This window comes from Hypomesus transpacificus, chromosome 6 (assembly GCF_021917145.1).
Source record: "Hypomesus transpacificus isolate Combined female chromosome 6, fHypTra1, whole genome shotgun sequence".
In the NCBI taxonomy this organism is placed as follows: domain Eukaryota; kingdom Metazoa; phylum Chordata; class Actinopteri; order Osmeriformes; family Osmeridae; genus Hypomesus; species Hypomesus transpacificus.
Genome location: NC_061065.1, coordinates 1,203,384 through 1,223,606, shown reverse-complemented (window position 1 = coordinate 1,223,606; position 20,223 = coordinate 1,203,384). Strand labels below are relative to the sequence as shown.

At 42.3% G+C, this 20,223-nt stretch overlaps 1 protein-coding gene across 1 annotated transcript; it reads left to right on the top strand.

Annotated features, from left to right (window-relative positions):
• The first annotated feature begins 9,846 nt into the window (after positions 1-9,846).
• Positions 9,847-11,036, top strand: LOC124469007 (general transcription factor II-I repeat domain-containing protein 2-like). The gene has a single exon (XM_047022088.1). The coding sequence runs from the start codon at positions 9,852-9,854 to the stop codon at positions 11,034-11,036; it is 1,185 nt and encodes a 394-aa protein (XP_046878044.1). The 5' UTR covers positions 9,847-9,851.
• Positions 11,037-20,223: the final 9,187 nt, after the last annotated feature.

Genomic DNA, 20,223 nt, shown 5'->3' with positions numbered 1-20,223 from the left:
GGTAAACTTGTCCATACATTCTCACTACAGCACCAATTAAAGCCTGGGGTGGGTGGAGTTCCCATTGTTGTAACGTAATATCCCAAACCCGGATAGTCAAAGATGCTCTGACACTGAGTGATTCGCAAGAAACCTACGTCCCTTGCACCAAAAGAATCCCTCTCTACTCCTCTAATGCAAACTTCATAACTTGAGGTCGAATTGATATTAGCTGTAACTTTAGTAGGAACTACAGACAAATCATTAGGCAAAGAAACCATATGTTTCTTGTAGAATATTGTGCATCCTACCAATGATGGCAAATCCTTAGGTACAGAGAATATAGTAGCATGAGAATTCAGTAAATCCGGCTCATTTCCCTGATTTATGGAAATATTTGAATATATTATATACTGTGACATCATGTTCAACAATCCTTTGGCTTTGACTATCATGTTACTAGCTTTGGCTACGTAGATGTTATTCAGCAAAATAATTGGTCGTACAGGAGTCTTTGAACTAGGTTGCTCTCCTAACAAGGGATGCTTTTGCAATACATACTGATAAGCGAGAAGGCACATGGATGGTAATCCTTCAGGACCTTGAAGTGGAACTGTCCAATAGGGAAACAATTATTCTGTTGATTGAGGTAACATGGAACATGCATAGCAAGAATTGGGAGTCAATCTTCGAACCCTACCCTTGAGAGCGCTGTACCATAGATTAGATGCGAATGGATGATCCTTATTGACTGGCATATCCTCATCTGTATATTTTACCTCATCATTCTCTTTAAAAGTTCCAGATAGATCATTAGGTGAAATTTCTGGCCATGCGGTGGGAATTGGCACTTTCCCAAATACAGTACTAGGTAGTATCCAATAAGGAGCACATCTACCTCTCCAATAAAGTGGAAGATAAGTGTAAATATTGTTATCGCAAAACCAGATCATGAGATCAGTAGCTGGCCATGGAAAAAGTGTTCCCATGAAGATCCTCTTATCTGGACAACCCTGAGTAAAACCCACACGATGCATGGTTTTAATACCCTCAGTAGAGCTGAGACAAGTTACAGGTGCATTCATTTGTGTAACCTTAATAACTACTGGTTGAATATTATCATATGCGTCTAAATCTCGCTGAACCAGAAGTTTAGGTACAGTAATCAACGGTGACTGTGCTGGGCTTGGAAAACATGAGTGTTTGAATCATTATCAACACTTCTTCATCTTCGAGTGATTCGTGTTGTGCTTCAATTGATATTATACTTTCCGTCATAGTAACGAAGTTGACTTGCTGAACATAGAATGGTTTCCTCCCTGTTGCCATCAACGGATAATATAAGCAAATCATGTCTGATTCATTCATAGGAATATGATTCTGTACTTCCACTCCAAGAATGCTTGCAGGTGTTGGAGCGTTACGACGTACACGAACATGCTGATCAGAATTAGAATGTTCAATCAGTTCTATCCCGGCTCTGGTTTCATTCCCTGAAACATTATTCAAATTAGTAGGGTGTTCGAGCATAATTGACCGTGATCAACACTAGAAGTGAGATGATGCTCCTCACGACTATAAACTTGATTTGAGTTCTCTGTGGAGTATCCCCCATCTTTTTTTCTGGTCTCATGGTGCTCACTGCTTGGTATTATCGCCAATGTCACCACTTTTATATATCATGAAACAGAAAAACAACACCATATCCAAACTCAAGATAATGAAATATTTATGCTGAGGCGAGAAATATTACCCATCCTTTGAGGTTCTGTCTGCTTCACTCCACAAGTCCTATACTGCATCTGCTATAGGAGGTGCTTGTCGTAGTCGAGATGCATGGATCTATTGTGGTTGGCCTTTAACCTTAACAGCTGTTCTGGTCACCAAAATAACCTGAGTCGGAGGTCCGAACCTCGGTTGATCCTGCTGAGCCAATGTTTTCAAACTGCGTGCTAAAACATAATCTCCCGGCTTAAAACTATGAATACTCTGACCACCTGGAGTGGGAAGAGAATCTGTGACTGTGTTTCACATAATTTTGTTGAGTCTCCTGTAACAAGGTTAAATCATTTGCTGGTGTTTTGTCGATCAGTACACCTAGAGGAAAAGGTCTAGCCATCAAAACTTCATGGAGGGCCAATCCTGTACCTGAATTAGCCATTGCTCTGATAGATAGAAGCACCTCAGGAAGGGCGTCTATCCAGGTTGTTTGTTTAGTCTGATGTAATTTCACAAATGTTTCTTTGATTGTTCTATTTGTTCTTTCCACTTGTGCTGAGCTTTGAGGGTTATAAGGAAAATGAAATGTCCAATTAATCCATAATGCAGCGGCCAATTGTTTAGTTACTCTAGATGTGAAAGGAGTGCCATTGTCAGAATCTATCCCATTTGGTAACCCAAAGCGAGGAATAACATGTTCCATCAAACACTTGACTACTGTTTGAGCGTTTTCTTTCCTTGTCGCAAAGGCTTCTGGCCATTTTGAAAATCGATCCACTATCACTAGAAGATACGAAAATCCTCTGCACTTGGGCATGTGAGTAAAATCTATCTGTAATTGTTGGCAATGTTTTGGCAAATGATCTTGTTTAGCTGGATTGACGTGTGGATTGCAACGAGCACAGATTAAGCATCTCTTAACAAAATCTCTAATTTGTTGTTTTAGTCCAATTGTAAAGAACAGTTGTGAAATATAGTGCATGATGCTCTTATACCCTACATGAGTAACACCATGTACATAGGATATTAAGGATTCATTTGCTATTTTTGGTCATGTTATTCTGTCATCTACATTTTTCCTTAAACCATCATTGTGCTTTACGCATCCTTTCTTCTCCCAAAGTAGAACTTCAGATGGCTTTGCCTGATTCTGAAACAATATCAAATCATCAATAGTAAACGGAGGATCAGAAATTTGGATATTCAAAAAAGAATGATTCATCCATGGTGGGAAGGAATCATTTAACGCTGCATCTTTTGCATGTTTATCTGCTAAATTATTACCTTTAGCAATATCAGAATCTGATTTTGAATGACCCGCACATTTTACTATAGCAAGGTTAGTTGGTAGCATCATAGCATCCAATAGACCTCTTACTAAATCTGCGTGTTGTATGGGTTTTCCTGTAGTAGTTACAAAACCTCTGTTTTCACAAATTTTACTGAAGTCATGTGCCACTGAAAATGCATATTTGGAGTCTGTATATATGGTAACTGATTTATCTTTGGCATATAGACATGCTCTAGTCAAAGCAACTATCTCGGCAGCTTGAGCAGAAGAAACAGGTAATCTATAGGCATCGATACAATTTCCTAAATTATCCACTATGGAATATCCTGAAAGTATAGTTTTATCATCTGGGCGCATTGCTGAACCATCACAAAATAAGACAAAACCATTATGTTCCAAAGCTGTTTGTTGAAGTCTGTCCTTATATTGGATAATAATATCCATGCAATCATAAGGAGCTACTTCCTCTGGTTCTGTTCCATGCAATAACGTTTTTAGATGCACAGCTGGATTTGTGTTTGTGGCCGTGGACAGTTTGAGTTCCTGTCAAAATGTGTTCGTAATTACTACGTCTTTGGCTTGTCATGTGTTGTGATATATATGTAACACCATGGGATGTCCCAAAACTATAGTTTGTGCCTTCTCCACCATCAAAGCGGCGGATGCAACAGCTCTTAAACAGGGAACCATGCCCTTGACAATTAAAGGCAACATTTTACCATAATAGGCTACCGGCCTGATTCCGTTTCCATGTTCCTGTCCCAATACTGCGGATACTATTTCACCATTGTCTGCAACATAGAGATGAAAAGTTAGTTTGTAGTCAGGTAATCCCAGTGCAGGAGCAGTACACAGGAGATATTTGATATGACGGAAGGCATGTTTCATTTCCTCATTCCATTGAATGACTTCAGGAGAGTCTTTGAGTGTGGCTTTGCGCAATTCTGCATCATGGACGGCATACTCAAGTTCAAGTTCAAGTCTTTTATTTGTCAAGTACACAGAACAACACAAGGTTAGACTGGGCACTGAAATTCTTAAGACAAGACAACGCAAGCACCTGGCATAACATGACATATAAGTACACGGAACAAATTTATATCCATGCTGAGCTTAATAAGTGAAACTTCCTAAATATACAGATAGCAATAAATAAACGACTATAGACCAATTATTTGTTTGTAAACAATCGGGATGCGCGCGCACTGTGGCTGCAGAAAACCGGGAAAGGATAGCATTTTAAATGGCAAAAGGACCACACGGATAATACAAATAGTTAGATTTAAAAAGACCAAAAGCGTCGAGGAGGACATGCCTCTAGGAGAGAAAGCGATTACCTAATGATCTGTCGCATCAGAATTTTGATTTGGGTCACGAAAGTCTTGAAATTAGAGTGAGAATGTCGCCCGGTACAGACCGCATAGTCGAGCGGCAACCATGTCTTCACGTCATGTCACAAAGTTCATAATTTTACACTTTTACAGTCAATTCTACATTTAAAAAGTCGAGCAGGGCAGCTTTCAAGAGATATGGGAATTCTGCTTTTAGTCAGCTGGTCCGATTATTTTTCTGATTTGTTTAAACTGGCAATCTGAGTGAGACTACATCCCAGTTACACTGTTTTGACGTTAGCCTCAGTCAGACTCGCTCACTGGCAGTGTGCACAATGTTGTATTTCACTCCATTCTACACCAGAAACGTCAGGGAGGACTGCCTAATGTAGATACGAGTCTGCTGAAGATAGCCAGAATCTCGGATTTCTTTAACCTGTCTGTTTCATTCGTCATTTGCCTGAGAAAGTGACCTCCGTTAGCCAGGCTAGTTTTGCCCGATCGCTTGGACAGGCTATTTAAGGGTATCGGGGTCAAGTGACTTTTGTGCATAGACAAGTGAACGTAAATGTATTTGTCCAAAGGCCAAGAGCCTCAAAAAGTTAATATCAAGCCCTGCAATCCAGTGGCCAGAGATATATGATGACCTGAACAACACTCCAAGAGTAATAGAACGGGGAGAAGTTCGTCTTTTGCAACCCACATGCGCAGTTGAGCCTGCTTGACAGTTGTGTGACGTAGGGTGATAATTGGTCTATACTAACCCTAACACTAAAACTTCCTAAATTACAGATAACAATAAATAGTACGCTATACTAACCCTAATGCACAAAAAAACTGTTTTAACCTAAGTGGAGTACAGTGCAATAGTGCAAACTTGCAGATCAGTGACTATGTCAATGACCAAACAGGAGCCTGGTGGCGAGGTACAGTGAGGTACAGTAGTGCAATGTTACTGAAAGAGCAACCAGTAGCTGAAAGTGACAGTGTATAAGTGACTAGTGTGCAGTAAAACAATGTCCATATCAGTGTCCATTGAGAAGCCTGATGACCCTTGGGTAGAAACTGTTGTCCAGTCTGCGTGTGCGCGACCGGATGCTGCGGTAACGCCTGCCAGAAAGCGACGGGGTAAATAGACTGAACGATGGGTGGGAACAGTCTCTTAGAATCCTGCTGGCTTTCCTTAGGCAACGTGTGTGGTAGGTGTCCTGTAGGGCTGGGAGCCTCCTGCTGATGATGAACTCAGCAGAACGGACCACACTTCGTAGGGCCTTGCGGTCCCGGTCTGTGCAGCTCCCATACCACACTGTGATACAACCAGTCAGAATGCTCTCTATAGTGCATCTGTAAAAGTTAGTGAGGATGACTGAGTCCATACCAAACTTCTTCAGTCTCCTCAGGAAGAAGAGGCGCCTACGGGCCACTTTGACCACCTTGTCCGTGTGAACAGACCAGGTGAGGTCATTGCTGATGTTCACCCCGAGGAACTTGAAGCAGCTGACCTTCTCCACTTCCGATCCATTGATGAGTAGGGGTGCATGCTCCTCCTCCTGCCGCCTCCTATATGTCAATGAACAGCACCCTCACATATGTATTCCTCTTGTCCAGGTGGGAGAGAGCGGTGTGCATGGTCAGAGCGATGGCATCGTCTGTAAACCTGTTGGACCGGTATGCAAACTGCATAGGGTCCAGTGTGGGGGGCAGCGAGGAGCAGATCAATGATTTGACTAGCCGCTCGAAGCACTTATTGATGACAGAGGTCAGTGCTATTGGGCGATAGTCGTTCAGACATGTGACCTTGGTGTTCTTGGGCACAGGGATGATGGTGGTCCTCTTAAAGCAGGTGGGGAGTACAGACAGGTTAAGGGAGAGGTTTCTTAGCTATCCCGTTCCTACAATAGTTCACCAGTCCTAGGAAAGACAACATCTCAGTTTTGTTCCTCAGTTGTACAATGTCCTCAATGCTGTTCACTCTTTCTTGTGACAAAAATCGATCAGCCATCCTTTAAGATGTATCCCAGGTAGTTTACTGATTCTTGGCAGAATTGAAGTTTAGCAAGTGAGGCCCGGTGTCCACCTACTGCCAAGTGTTTCAGCAGAGCTATCGAATCTGAGACACATTCCGTCTCATTTCTGGCCGCCACCAGAATTTCATCCACATATTGCAATAAGGTCGAGTTACAAGGAAGGGATAACTGGGCCAGATGTCTATTTACCATAGACAGCTGCTGAGTCAACATAACCCATTGGAAGGCGTGTCCAAATATACTGTTGTTGTTGAAATGAAATTGCAAATAATGGTTGGGTATTTTTATGTATTGGAATTGAGAAATATGCAGAGGAGAGGTCCACCACTGTATACCACTTAGAGTCAGCTGGTAATGCTGTTAATATTGAATTAATGTCAGGTACTATAGGTGAAATAGGTATGAATGCTTCATTAATCTTTCTCAAATCTTGTGTAAAGCGATACTTGTTAGTACCTGGTTTCAAAATGGAATTAATAGGAGTGTTATTTGGGGACTGAGCTTTACATCTAACACCTTGCTGTAATAAACTGTCAATGACAGGTTTAATCCCCTCTTCTTTTTCTTTAGATAAAGGATACTGTTTAATGTAAACTGGATATTTGCTCATGTTAACCTTAGCTTCGTAAGGTGGTACATCCAATAATCCCACATGGTTGGCATGTAGTGTCCATAGAGTAGAAGGTACCACACGCAACACACATGGTGCACATGATGATAGTTTAATATTGCCATCATTACGAATCTGTGGTTTCACGTCAGTTTGTAAATTCTTTATGAAGAAATTAGTAGGTTCCACGCCATACGTCCAGATGACACAACTCTTAAGAGTCTCCTCCTGATCAGGGGACTTCAATGAATACTGAGTACAAGAATCAATCAAATGTGGTACATCCGAAAAATCATTTCTTACCGCACACACAAAGGTCTCGATGTTACCAGAAGTAGTCTTCCACAATAACAGAATCCCATGTGGTGAGATAAATATGTTCCTTGGCCCTTCCTGCAAGGTATCCTGGTCTACAAGTTTATCTGAAAAAGTAAAATCAACTGATTTCAGATTAACAATCCTAGCAGCTGCAGCAACATTACAAGAAGCTAATCTCTTAATACCACTAATGGTAGATAGTGTTTTGATAAACTCAACTTCGTCTAAAACAGACTTAGCTATGTGATGTCTTAATACAACCAGAGAAAAGCTGATAAGCATTATTTGGGGGTATGTGGACCTCGATCCCATCCTGTCAACATAAGATGGTTGCATTCAATTTACTTAATACATCTCTTCCCAATAATGCCATTGGAGAAGTTGCACTAACAATGAAAGAGTGTTGTAATTTGTAATCATCAAAATCAATCTGTAATGGAAGCGAAACAGGGTCTATCTGAGGCTTACCATTGATGCCGACAGACTGGACAGTATTTTAATTTTACTCAGAGGCAGGGGCGATGTGTTCATTAGGGCGATATGGGCAATGCACTGCCAAACGGGAAAAGGAAGGGATTTTTTTCTAATCAATTATATCACGGCAACAGTCGTTATCAGTGTTCTAATCTAGACGTCTGATCTGCCACTAAATGTCCAATCAGGCTAAAGTTGTGCTTCAAATGGCCCCGCCCCTTTTGGGGCGATTTCAGTCAGGTTGAAAATCACCCCAGAAGTCTCAGACTCTCATGTAAAATCATTTTTTTCAAATATCAGAGCTTTCAATACAATCTCTATGGGTTCCGGGAGGGCTTGCACTTACGCGCTTTCGTCATACGTAACATAACCATGAACGTAACTAAGAAAAGAGCGGGTAGCAGCGTCAACTGCCAAGATGGCTAGCGTTCAGTGCAACTCGATTGTCTCTTTGAAAGAAGTTCCTTTTTGTCGGCGAACAAATCAAGATAAATTGGCAACGAAACAATTAGGACCTCCCAGACCAAATTAAATAATTCAACAGGTTTCTACTAAAGGGGGAAAGTCCTGCACCCGAGGATTTTCCAAAAATTGGTACGAACGAAAAACCTGGCTAGCAGGCTGCGATGTAGCTAATGCAGTCTTCTGCTATCCCTGCTTACTCTTTCACCCTGAAGGCGGCACGGCAGACAGCACCGCTTGGACAGCGACTGGTGTAACGGACATGCACCATCTTTCAGAAAAGATTAAGAAACATGAGCTGTCAAAGACCCACATGGATAGCTGTTTGAGATTGTCTGCTTTGGGGAGAGTGAACATTGCCACTCACCTGGATGAGGGATACAGGCTAGCTGTCCGCCGCCACAACGATGAGGTTAGCAAGAACCGCCACATCCAGTGTTTGAGTTAGCTTTGCGAGGCAACACCTAAGTGCTGCTCAAGCAGAAAGACAGGGTCACGGAGAGAAAGAGATTGATTCGTTAGGCTTAAGAAAGAGTAGGAGAAGATATGATACATATATATTTAATTGAAAAAAAATGAAAAAACAAAATAATTGAAAAAATTATGTGTAACGCTCTGTGTATTGACCCCCCCCCCCAATAGTTTGCTGCTGCTCGTCGGACGGCTTAAATCCGAATCAAGTCCAAATAATGGATTTTGCACTGGTCTTTTTCACCAGCTTTTGCTTTCAGCCATAGCTACTGAACATGATTAATGCGATGATGTATTGCAGCTCGTGGCTCTAAATTTCGGGGATAGATTGCGGTCCTACATGCAAAGGGGATAATGCAATCAAATTGAAATCTCTATTGTAGGCCAATTTTGTATCGTTTATATCGCCCATTCCTACCCCACAATATATATATACAGTAATGCTACAACATTGTTTTTAAAACATAGCCACACATCATCCTTGCAACACATACACCCCTCACACCTCAAGACACAACATCATACACTATGAATATAAACACTGCTGTTTTCAAGCCATGAAATGCAAGAGACCGCACACACATTTACATTTATTCATTTAGCAGACGCTTTTATCCAAAGCGACTTCCAAGAGAGAGCTTTACAAAGTGCATAGGTCACTGGTAATAACAACAAGATAGCCCCAAAGCATTGCAGGTAGCCAAAAACAGAAGTACACATTGTAAACAACCAAAAATAAGTGCTAAAGGGAAGAAACCATAAGAGCATGTAGTTAAGCAAATTACAATACACAACATGAATCTCTAAGTGCAAGTGTACCTGTAGGAGAGCAATAAAAATAGGATTAAATATAATACAACAGTTTAAATCAGCTACCACTGACCAACAAGAGCAACAGTCTAAGAAAGAGTCATTGTGATCCTTGAGGAAACTAGCGTTGGGTTCAAAAAAACATTCCTAAGTACCGTTGTACTCCCGGAACAAGTGCGTCTTGAGCCTTCTCTTGAAGGTGGAGAGATAGTCTGTGTCTCTGATGGAGGTGGGGAGGTGATTCCACCACTGGGGGGCCAGGCAGGAGAAGAGCTTGTGTTGGGACCGGGCGGTCTTGAGCGGTGGGACCACCAGGCGGTTGTCAGAAGAGGACCGTAGGTGGAGGTGGATTCAAATCAATGCATGGCACAACCACAGGAAAGGAAATCTTTGAGGAGGTTTCCAAATGTGTAACTGAAATAAAGCTGCCATGGGATAAACTCGTTGGATTAACGACAGATGGTGCGCCAGCGATGTGCGGTAAAAAGAGTGGACTGGTGGGCATGGTTCGGGAGAAGATAAGGGAAGAGAACTGTGCAGATGAGCTAACTGTTTACCACTGCATCATACATCAGGAAGCACTGTGTGCCAAAGCCCTAAAGATGGAACATGTTATGACCACAGTAACACAGATAGTTAACTTTATAAGAGCCAAAGGTCTAAATCACCGCCAGTTTAAATCTTTTCTGGAGGAGTGTGGTTCGGAATACGCAGACGTGCCGTATCACACAGAGGTGAGATGGCTAAGCAGAGGAAAAGTACTGAACAGATTTTTTGAGCTGCGTGAGGAAATATGTCAATTCCTGGAAACCAAAGGGAAGGATACAGCAGAGCTCCGGGAGCAAAAGTTCCTGTGTGAGCTGGCCTTTCTCTGTGACATCTCGAGCCATCTCGATGCGCTGAACCTGCAGCTTCAGGGGCGGGGGCGCATCATCACAGACATGTACGCTGCAGTGAGGGCCTTCAAAACTAAACTGTGCCTGTGGGAGAATCACATGCTGCAAGGAAACCCTTGCCATTTTCCCTGCTGCCATTCCATAAAAGCGCAGATCTCTACCGCCGTGTTCCCATGCACACAGTTCGCTGAAAATCTCAGTGTTCTCGCCGCTGAGTTTAGCCGGCGATTTGCCGACTTCGATGCCCAGAAATGCAAGTTTGAACTGCTTAGTAATCCCTTCGCAGTTGATGTGGAAAATGCACCAACCAACATCCAAATGGAGCTGATTGAACTCCAGTGCAACGACACGCTGAAGTCAAAGTATGATGTTGTGGGCGCCGCACAGTTTCCACGGTTCATCCCTGACACAATGCCTCAGCTCCGCACCCAAGCTGCTCAGATGCTCTCCATGTTCGGCAGCACTTATCTATGCGAGCAACTTTTCTCCTCGATGAAGATGACCAAAACAACTCACAGGAGACGTCTGACTGATGAACATCTTCGCTCGATACTGAGGATTTCTTCAGCTCAGAGCTTGAGCCCAGACATTGATAAACTAGCATCCAAGAAGAGATGCCAGGTATCTGGCTTGGGCACATCAGATTAGACCAGTGTGCAATAATTAACGTTTTCTTTATGCACTTTTTCTTGCTACAAGGCATGGGCTTGAATGGTTGATTGATTTATTATCATTTTATTTGTAAAATTATTAGCCAGTGGAAAAAGTTTATTTTGGTATTTAAATCAGAAGGCTGCAAATAGAAAAGAGGCATACATTTTTTTTTTTATTGTATGTTTTAATAAATGAATGCCATTGATGTGTTTTTTCATTTGAAATTCGATTTTGCATGTCTCCACTATTAAATTATATATTGTATGGTAATAAGCGATACTTGTTCCATATTCAATGTTAAAGCAAAACTTGTTTGGGTCCATATTAAAAGGTTAATTTGTTCAATGTTGGCCCGCGACTTTGTTCAGGTTTTACATTTTGGCCCACTGGGTATTTGAGTTTGACACCCCTGCTCTACAACATCCGGAAGATCAGGAGATACCTGTCTGAGCACTCCACCAAGCTGCTTGTCCAAGCAATGGTCCTCTACAAGTTGGACTACTGCAACTCGCTGCTCGCCGGTCTCCCAGCATGCGCAACCCGCCCTCTTCAGAGGATTCAGAACGCAGCGGCCGCCTGGTCTACAATCTACCCAGACGCTCCCACGTTACCCCGCTCCTCATCTCCCTCCACTGGCTACCCAAAACGGCCCGCATCAGATTCAAGACCCTGGTACTGACCTTCCGAGCAGTGAACGGGACTGCACCCGACTACATCAAGTCTCTCCTGCAGCCTTACACCCCCACCCGCCACCTACGGTCCTCTTCTGACAACCGCCTGGTGGTCCCACCGCTCAAGACCGCCCGGTCCCAACACAAGCTCTTCTCCTGCCTGACCCCCAATGGTGGAACCAGATCCCCACCTCCATCAGGGACACTGACTGTCTCCCCACCTTCAAGAAAAGGCTCAAGACGCACTTGTTCCGGGAGTACAACTGCACTTAAGAATGCTTGGCTGGACTTGTTAGTTAGTTTCCTCCAGGATCACAATGACTCTTATTGAGTGACTTGTTGCTCTTTTAGGTTAGATATAAATAAGTTAAGTCTTGTACTCGCTGTGAAATATTTTACTGTTGATTGTTCTTCTACAGGTACAGTCCTGCACTTTTGTGGTTCATGTTGTTTAATTTGTAACTTGTATAACTGCATGCTCTTATGGATCTTCCCTTTGGCACTTGTTTAGCTTTTCACAATGTATGCTTCATGTTTTGGCTACTTGCAATGTTTGGGACTACCTCGTTGTTATGATCAGTGACCCAGCTAACACATGACGTTGCGGCAACGTTGCCAGTAAGTGCTCAGTTGGTAACCCGCGACGTTACCTTCTGGCAACGTTGTGGCAATGTCGTAGCAACGTTATAAAAGGGAATGTTGCCAGTTGGTCCCATGGGCAACGTTGCCACGACGTCGTACCTTGGTCGGCTGGTTACGTTATTTTTAGACCAGTGGGCAACGTTGCCGCGACGTCGTACCTAGGTCCGCTGGTTACGTTATTTTTAGACCAGTGGGCAACGTTGCCGCGACGTCGTACCTTGGTCCGCTGGTAACGTCATTTTTAGGTCCGTGGGCAACGTTGCCGCGACGTTGTACCTTGGTCGGTTGGTTACGTTATTTTTTGGTCCCATGGACAACGTTGCCGCGACGTTGTACCTTGGTCGGCTGGTTACGTTATTTTTTTGTCCCATGGACGACGTTGCCGCAACGTCGTACCTTGGTCGGCTGGTTACGTTATTTTTTGGTCCCATGGACAACGTTGCCGCGACGTTGTACCTTGGTCGGCTGATTACGTTAATTTTTGATCCCGTGGACAACGTTGCCGCGACGTTGTACCTTGGTCGGCTGGTTACCTTATTTTTAGACCCGTGGACAACGTTGCCGCGACGTCGTCCCTTGGTCGACTGGTTACCTTATTTTTGTCGCAGGACAACGGTTCTTGAGTGCAATATAGTGGTTTATATATATAAATGTAGACACTGCATGTAATTCATGTGCTGCTCAGCCCCAGCAGGTCATTGGTCATCAATGTTCTCATATGCAGACACATGTAAATTAAAAAAGACAGAATGTGGAATATAATTTAGTCTTTCATTCTTTACTATAAACATGTACAAAAGCAATCAATGTGTGATGAGTAACATGATTAAGCAAACATTATTTGTAGGCTATAGCACACCAAAGCTGTATGACACACAATGCAAATTTGTGCTCCAATAGTTTTGTAATACAAAATTGTTAAATGTGACCAAAAGGTAAGCGACTCTTAAGAGTTTCATTTTCAAAGACAAGTCATCACAGAATATTACAATTCTTCCTTAGCAAACCTGCCCCTCAGTCTGCCCCTGAGCAACAACTTTGCGCATGCCCATTTCAAGGCATAGCTGAAACTGGGCTTCCTAAACAGTTTTTGCCGGGGTCCTACCGTCTTTCACACAATGGATTTTACCTGGAAATAAGTTACTTCAAAGGTGAGTTTCTTTACAGACATAGTTTTAAATATATAAACATATTTTTAGAAATTGGATGGGGCATATAGGTTTGAAATTGAGTTGTTTATAGCGTTATATCAGATTCTCATTGTTTACGTTAGGATTTCGCTAGCTAGGTTAAACCCTCCAGAAAGTTATTTTGAAATACTGAAAATGCATACATGTTATCAAAGTTTAGCGTCTGAAAAATCACCCTCAAAAGAATCAGTGAAAATAAACGTTCAGAACTGTTAGAAAACCTTGTCCCAAAATAGTTTATTTAGCTACAGTAGCTAGCCCTGAATTTTCAAAGACGCTAGCGCGTGGCTGATCACATTCACAGTCGGTCATGGCATGCACAGCAATGGCGTCTGTATAAGTATCATGTCACTAATTCTTCCAATTTGTACATGACATTTGTTTTTGGATAAGTTTATTCGTTTTAACCTTTAGATGCGTGAGTTCTAAATATTTCAGACACTTTCACCAGAGTACGTGAGTTATTTTTCCAAAACGGAAGCTATGTAGCTTTAATTAGCTTCCGTTACCTAGCAACCTAAGATAATACTCGTACCAATGCTACTACTTGCTAGTGTTAATTGTTAGACTACTAATTGTACATTTTGAAGCCATACTGTAGTGTTTATCATATAGTTTCTGCCCATCGGAAAATAGTTGGTTGGAATGTTCAGAATCACACATGTGCGACGCTACGCTGTGGGGCCCTGCTTTCGAACATATCACATATACAATGCTTCTTCAATATCAATACTAATAGGCTACTATGTACGTAAACTACATTCCACTTTCATTTCTGTACAGGTGATCCGACCACCATCACAAGTACTGTGTCCCTTGGAAATTATGGTAAAGTAATGAATGACCGTTTATAACAGTGACAATAATTGTATGAGCCATGGCAACCCTAAAGGCTATGCTTTGAAGCAAAAGTATGACTTAAAACGTTTGCATCACCAGATGCCATACCTCTAGGTGTCAACTCTGGTCTGGTAGAGGAGAACCCATAGGGCGCCCCGGAAAACAGCTGGCAGCCAGGCAAGTGCAAATATAAGACACTCAAAAAAATACTCATGCCATTGTAAGGCATACCTAATTGTAAGGCATACTTAAGTTGTTCTGATCGTGGGGGGAAACATATTTGTCAAAACAACAAATGTTGTCTTACTAATGCTTTGTATACCCCATTCAGCTGTACCATCTTGGACAAAGACCAATCAAGGTAACATTTGTTATGTACATCAATGTTACAGCTAATCTAGAAGAATTACAGGTTATGCTCCGGAAGATGGAGACATTGGAAGAGAACCAGCGAGAGGCTCTCCTGTTCAGGCGACCACAGGGCAGACACATTGAAGAGGTGCCAGTGATGGACCTACAGGTGGCCCAAACACAGGCTGAACTTCAAGACCTTGAGGAGCGCCTTAAGGTGCTGGAGTTGCGAAAGAGAGCGGTAAGTGTTTGGAGATCCCACAAACTATGGCTTACACGCATTCAACGTTCACATTGGTGCTGACAATAAGTTCATGACTTCTAATTCCAGACGCTGTGATGAAGTAGAAGACGGGACTGGGAGAGAAAGCTGTGGAGCTCCGCATAGAGGAAACACTCAAACACACCCCGGCAGCCCATTCAAAACCAGCCAGGTGAATGAATCATGTTTGCAACTTCCATATCCAATCTTTCACATGGCTATGACACAAATCTAGAATCACACAATATTTTAATTGATGATGTATATTATTTTAGATGTGATTTTTTTAAGACTTGTATAGCCCCTTTTCACACGTGCGATTATGTTAATTGAACACTAACTTATTTTGTGCTTCCTTGTCAGGGCCAACAGACAGGACTCATAGCGGGGACTGGAAGAAGATTTTAATTCATTTTTTGCACTTTGTTTGTTTGGCACTTTTGTTTTGCAGTGTTTGTTTTGCAGTGTTTTTTTCTTTGCAGTGTTTGTTTTGCAGTGTTTGTTTTGCAGTGGCACTTTTTATCACGTATGTATATATTTTGGCCATTTTAGTTTTTATTGTAAATGTTACATGCATACTTTGTGCATTGTCATTTTAGCAGACGCTCTTATTTACAGTAAGTACAGGGATATTCCCTGGAGGAAAGTAAGGTGAAGTGCCTTGCCCAAGGACACATCATTTGGCAACCTTCTGATTTAATAGCCTGATTCCCCAACCGATCAGCCATCTGACTCCCCTTTAGTATAGGTAGACCACATATTTAGGATTCCTATATGGTGAATGTATATATACCTTCCTGCCAAAGTAAATTCCTTGTCTGTGCAAACTTTCATGGCGATTAAAACACTTTCTGATTCTGAAATGCTGCCTCGTTTATGATTTAGCTTGAGTCAGGCTACACATCACACAAACATATTCCTCCTAAGGTTGGCTATCTATTATACCAAAACAAGTAGCTTTCTGGGCAAATGAGGTCTGCATATGAAGGTTACTTCATAATTAAGTAAATTGTTGACGTCGCAGTTACGGACTAGCAACGTCACAAAATTATGTTGCTAGGAGGTCGCGGTTACGGACTGGCAACGTCACAAAACAACGTTGCTAGGAGGTTGCGGTTACCGACTGGCAACGTCGGAAAATAACGTTGCCACGACGTCGCGGTTACGGATTGGCAACGTCCCAAAACAACGTTGCTAGGAGGTTGCGGTTACCGACTGGCAACGTCGGAAAATAACGTTGCGACAACGTCGCGGTTACGGACTGGCAACGTCAGAAAATTACGTTGCTAGGAGGTTGCGGTTACGGACTGGCAACGTCGGAAAATAACGTTGCCACGACGTCGCGGTTACGGACTGGCAACGTCAGAAAATTAACGTTGCCACGACGTTGCGGTTACGGACTGGCAACGTCACAAGATTACGTTGCGGCAACCTACTGGCGCCCCACAGATGCACGGTCCCGCAACGTCGCCAAAGACGTTGCGGCAACGTATGTTTGGTCATCGCGTGACGTTGCGACAACGTCAGGGCAACGTAATTGTGTTAGCTGGGGACCTATGCTCATTTGTAAGCTCTCCCTTGGAAGTCGCTTTGGATAAAAGCGTCTGCTAAATGAATAAATGTAAATGTACTAAAACAGATCCTTGGCATAGCAACTCAGCCCTTACGGCAAGGTTTAGCCAGGGGGAGAGGTGGCTAACTTTTCTACCTCAAATTAAGTCAGTCTTACTATTTATGCAACAGACAGGCTTAATTAGACTAGTCTTACCTGACAATTTAAGACAGTCTAAGGCTAAGACTAGTCTTAAACTAAGTTTATGCAACTGGCCCCTGGTTTCTTTCCCTCTTCTAAGGTTTAGAAGTGCGCCACAACTCTGAACCGGTTTGTGACGTCTGAAGCATTGAACGTCATCAATCACTTTGCATCGTCATTTCATACAAGCTCCAAACCACCTTTTCGAAACTGTGCGTATTGGTTTTGCGACACAAGCATTGATGCGTCAGTGCCATACGTCCCATCCCTAGTAATTAGTTATGCGATTACTTAAACACGTCTACATGATTCTTTTTATTAATCGTTGTATGCTCCACGGACAAAACTTGCACCATCATCCTTCTGCAAAAAAGTGTCGCCGTGTCTTCCTGTATGTTGTATGTTTCATTCAATCAACACATTGAATCCTACTAAGAAAGCCGAGTAAACGCACTCAATGATAGGCTACATCTGCTACTGATATTACTATCCCAACTAATTTAAGCTGTTAAAACTATAATATTCTTGTTACAACTAGCTAGCCTACTTCTTCTTCTGTTTAACAGTTCAACTTTCAGCTTCTCCCACATTGTAGGCTATTTAAGCTCTTAGCTTTGTTAGATGATGCAGTTCAGCTTCCACACTGCCTCTTGAAATTCAACTTTTTCTTCGATTGCTTCACAACGTTCAAACTTATTCTCCCGCATTGTATTTAAGCACTTAACTTTGTGAGATGATGCAGTTCAGCTACCACACTGCCTCTTTAGAGTGAGTCACACATTTTTTTTATTAATTTCAGCTTGTAGGTATTTTCTCATTTCTGTATTTTCAGCCATTTAAAAAAATAATTTTAGATTTCAGCATTCCAACGCATTTTCAGCAGGAAATGCCTTTTCTAGTTTTATTTAAGACTAAGAATTTAGAGGCCTCCAACTTCTCTGCCTTACCTCGTTATTTTAGGTAAACATCTCTTCAGGATATAAAATATTTGAACTTTCCTTTCTTTCCTTCCTACTTATGGATTTTTCCCAGGTCTGTTACCTTTTCAATATGTCTTATGCGTACGCATTCTTGAACAACATTTCGAATTCTATGGGTTTTTCCGAGACCTAAGACTTATTAGAGCTGTTATAGTTTCAAAGTTCATTCAGTTCCAGTTCTTTAAAATAACTTTCGCCTCCTGCGTTTTATGTCTCAAGTCGGAGTCGACCAAGTGTCATGGCTAGCTTTCTCTTAAGCTCAGGTTGCAATAGGAAAAAAGGCTCTGCAGGGCTGAGTCCGAATTCAGATGCCAAGTTTATTTATTGTGATTCAAACAAGGGAAACTTTCGCTAGGTTGCTCTGCTTTGAGCCAATCTAACTAAACATGATTTTCCAGCAAGCTTTATACATCATGGGAGGTCCCATAATTCGTACATTGAACACTCGCCTGTGTGGGTAACTTCTGCTCTCTCTGAAACAGTGTATGTCAGTTTGCCCTGATCCCCAGAAAACCTTCTATCAGTCCTGACGTACAAAGCTTGTTTTTTTTGTTAGTTTATATCTCACTTATCTAATGTCAGCATGACCCACTTAAGGTCCTTCAATGGAAGATTTGTCTTTGTTTGCTAATTGTCTCTTTACTCAAATATGTGATGTTCTCGTTGTGACCTTGGATTGGCGATCATTTATTCATGATCGTGCAATCAATAGTGCTATTTAGTTTGTTATGCTTAGTGGCCTATATTTTAAGATAAACTTGTTTAATTGGTAATTTTCCATCTAGTTCCTCAGATAGACCAAGAATGGGGTGTTTCATACAGTTTTCGGCCCACGAAAATCTCCTCACAGGTACTGGTAAGGGCAAATCCTCCTCCCCTTCACTTTCATCCGCATCCTCCAGCTCCTCAGCGCTACTGGGCCCCCAGATATTTCGTCCTCGAGAGTGTTCTGGATTGACCTTCTGACCCACACCATACCCATCTCATCCTCCTCCTCACTACTGCTCTCAGCTGATCTCTGGACGAGCGGCTTGGGTGGGGGGTCTTTATCCTGTTTATCCTGTTCCTCCAGCTGAACTGTAGGGCCACACAATCTCAACTCTGTCCTATTCAAATTCCTTGGAGGTTTGGAATCATCAATTGGGACTACCGAGTAGACATCTTTCCCAGGAGCCAACTGTGCAAACACTCTATGCGGGACAGGGAGCCACACGTCTTGAATCTTGTGCCTTCCTGTGAACTGGCAAATATGCTAGCAAGGAAAGTATTCTTGCAGAAAAAGCAGTGGAAAGATTCAACTTAATTTCAGCACCTCAGAACCATATGCTAGGTAATGTTGGATTTCACAAGAGTGCTACAGTAACTTCACCAACACAACAAATATAGCTAAAGCACATAAGAGGAGTGACAATGCAGCTCTGGAGAAGGTTTTCCAAACAGAAAGTGTGTATGAAATTCTGTATCTTGTAAGGCAAGATGTACAGTGGGGTATGTACAGTGTATACAAATAACCTACTGCAAAATCAATTTTGCTGTTACAATCTAAGTGCACAACATTTTATTTGAAAATTAGTTCACAAGCACTAGTCCTGTGCTTATTAAAAGCACAGACAGGACGGGCAGGGCAGAGGACAGGCAGGACAAAGAAGACCTATAATCTGATGCGGAATACCACGCCCCTCTAGTCGTCCGAGTGTCTGCTCCCATGTTTTTTTTCATACAATATGGTAAACTTGTTGCTTAGAGACAACAGGAGTATGGTTTTGCAAACACTGCCTGTGATCAAGTCATAGAGCAAACAGCCAACAGAGACTTCAAAACAAAAGTTGGACTGACTGGATTCTCCCTAAACAAAAATGCAGGGCATAGATGCACCACATCACTCCAACACTGTGAACTGCATGAATCATGCAAAGAGGAACAGGATATTCAAAACATCATGTCAACAATTAAATGTATGATCAACCCATTTGACCGGACATTGGAGGGAGAAAGTCACATAACATCATGAAAACTAGCTTCAGATCCTTTTGTCAGTTACCTTTTTGAGGCTGAAGAGGGGCTACAATAAAGGCTAGAGTGAAGAGATTAAAAAACAATCTTTAGATGTTTAAGGACAGAGCAAGAAAGACAATGACAAAGGTTAAAGGTTGGGATTTTGTTGTTGTTGAGCAGACCGAGACCCATCGCCATGTGATTATGTTGACACAGCTCAGTCTACTATCTCTAGCCTGCTCAGTCTACGATCTCCAGTCAGCTCAGGGTCCCATCACCAGCCAGCTCAGTCTACAGTACCCTCAACAAGAGGTAGACACAAGACAGTTTACACCCTCTACCTGGGACACATTATAGCATCAGGAGCGGGTTGCACCAACAGGATTTAGGACCTGTCTTAAGCTAAGACTGGTGTAACTCAACGTTCTATATTAACGTCAAAAATTATGTTGTGCCTGTTGCGTCACGCTGACTTAGGCTGCTCTCTCTATAAGTGT

What these genes read in the sequence shown, in the direction of transcription:
- LOC124469007 (XM_047022088.1), top strand. Translation starts at nt 9,852, where the DNA reads ATGCATGGCACAACCACAGGAAAGGAAATCTTTGAGGAGGTTTCCAAA.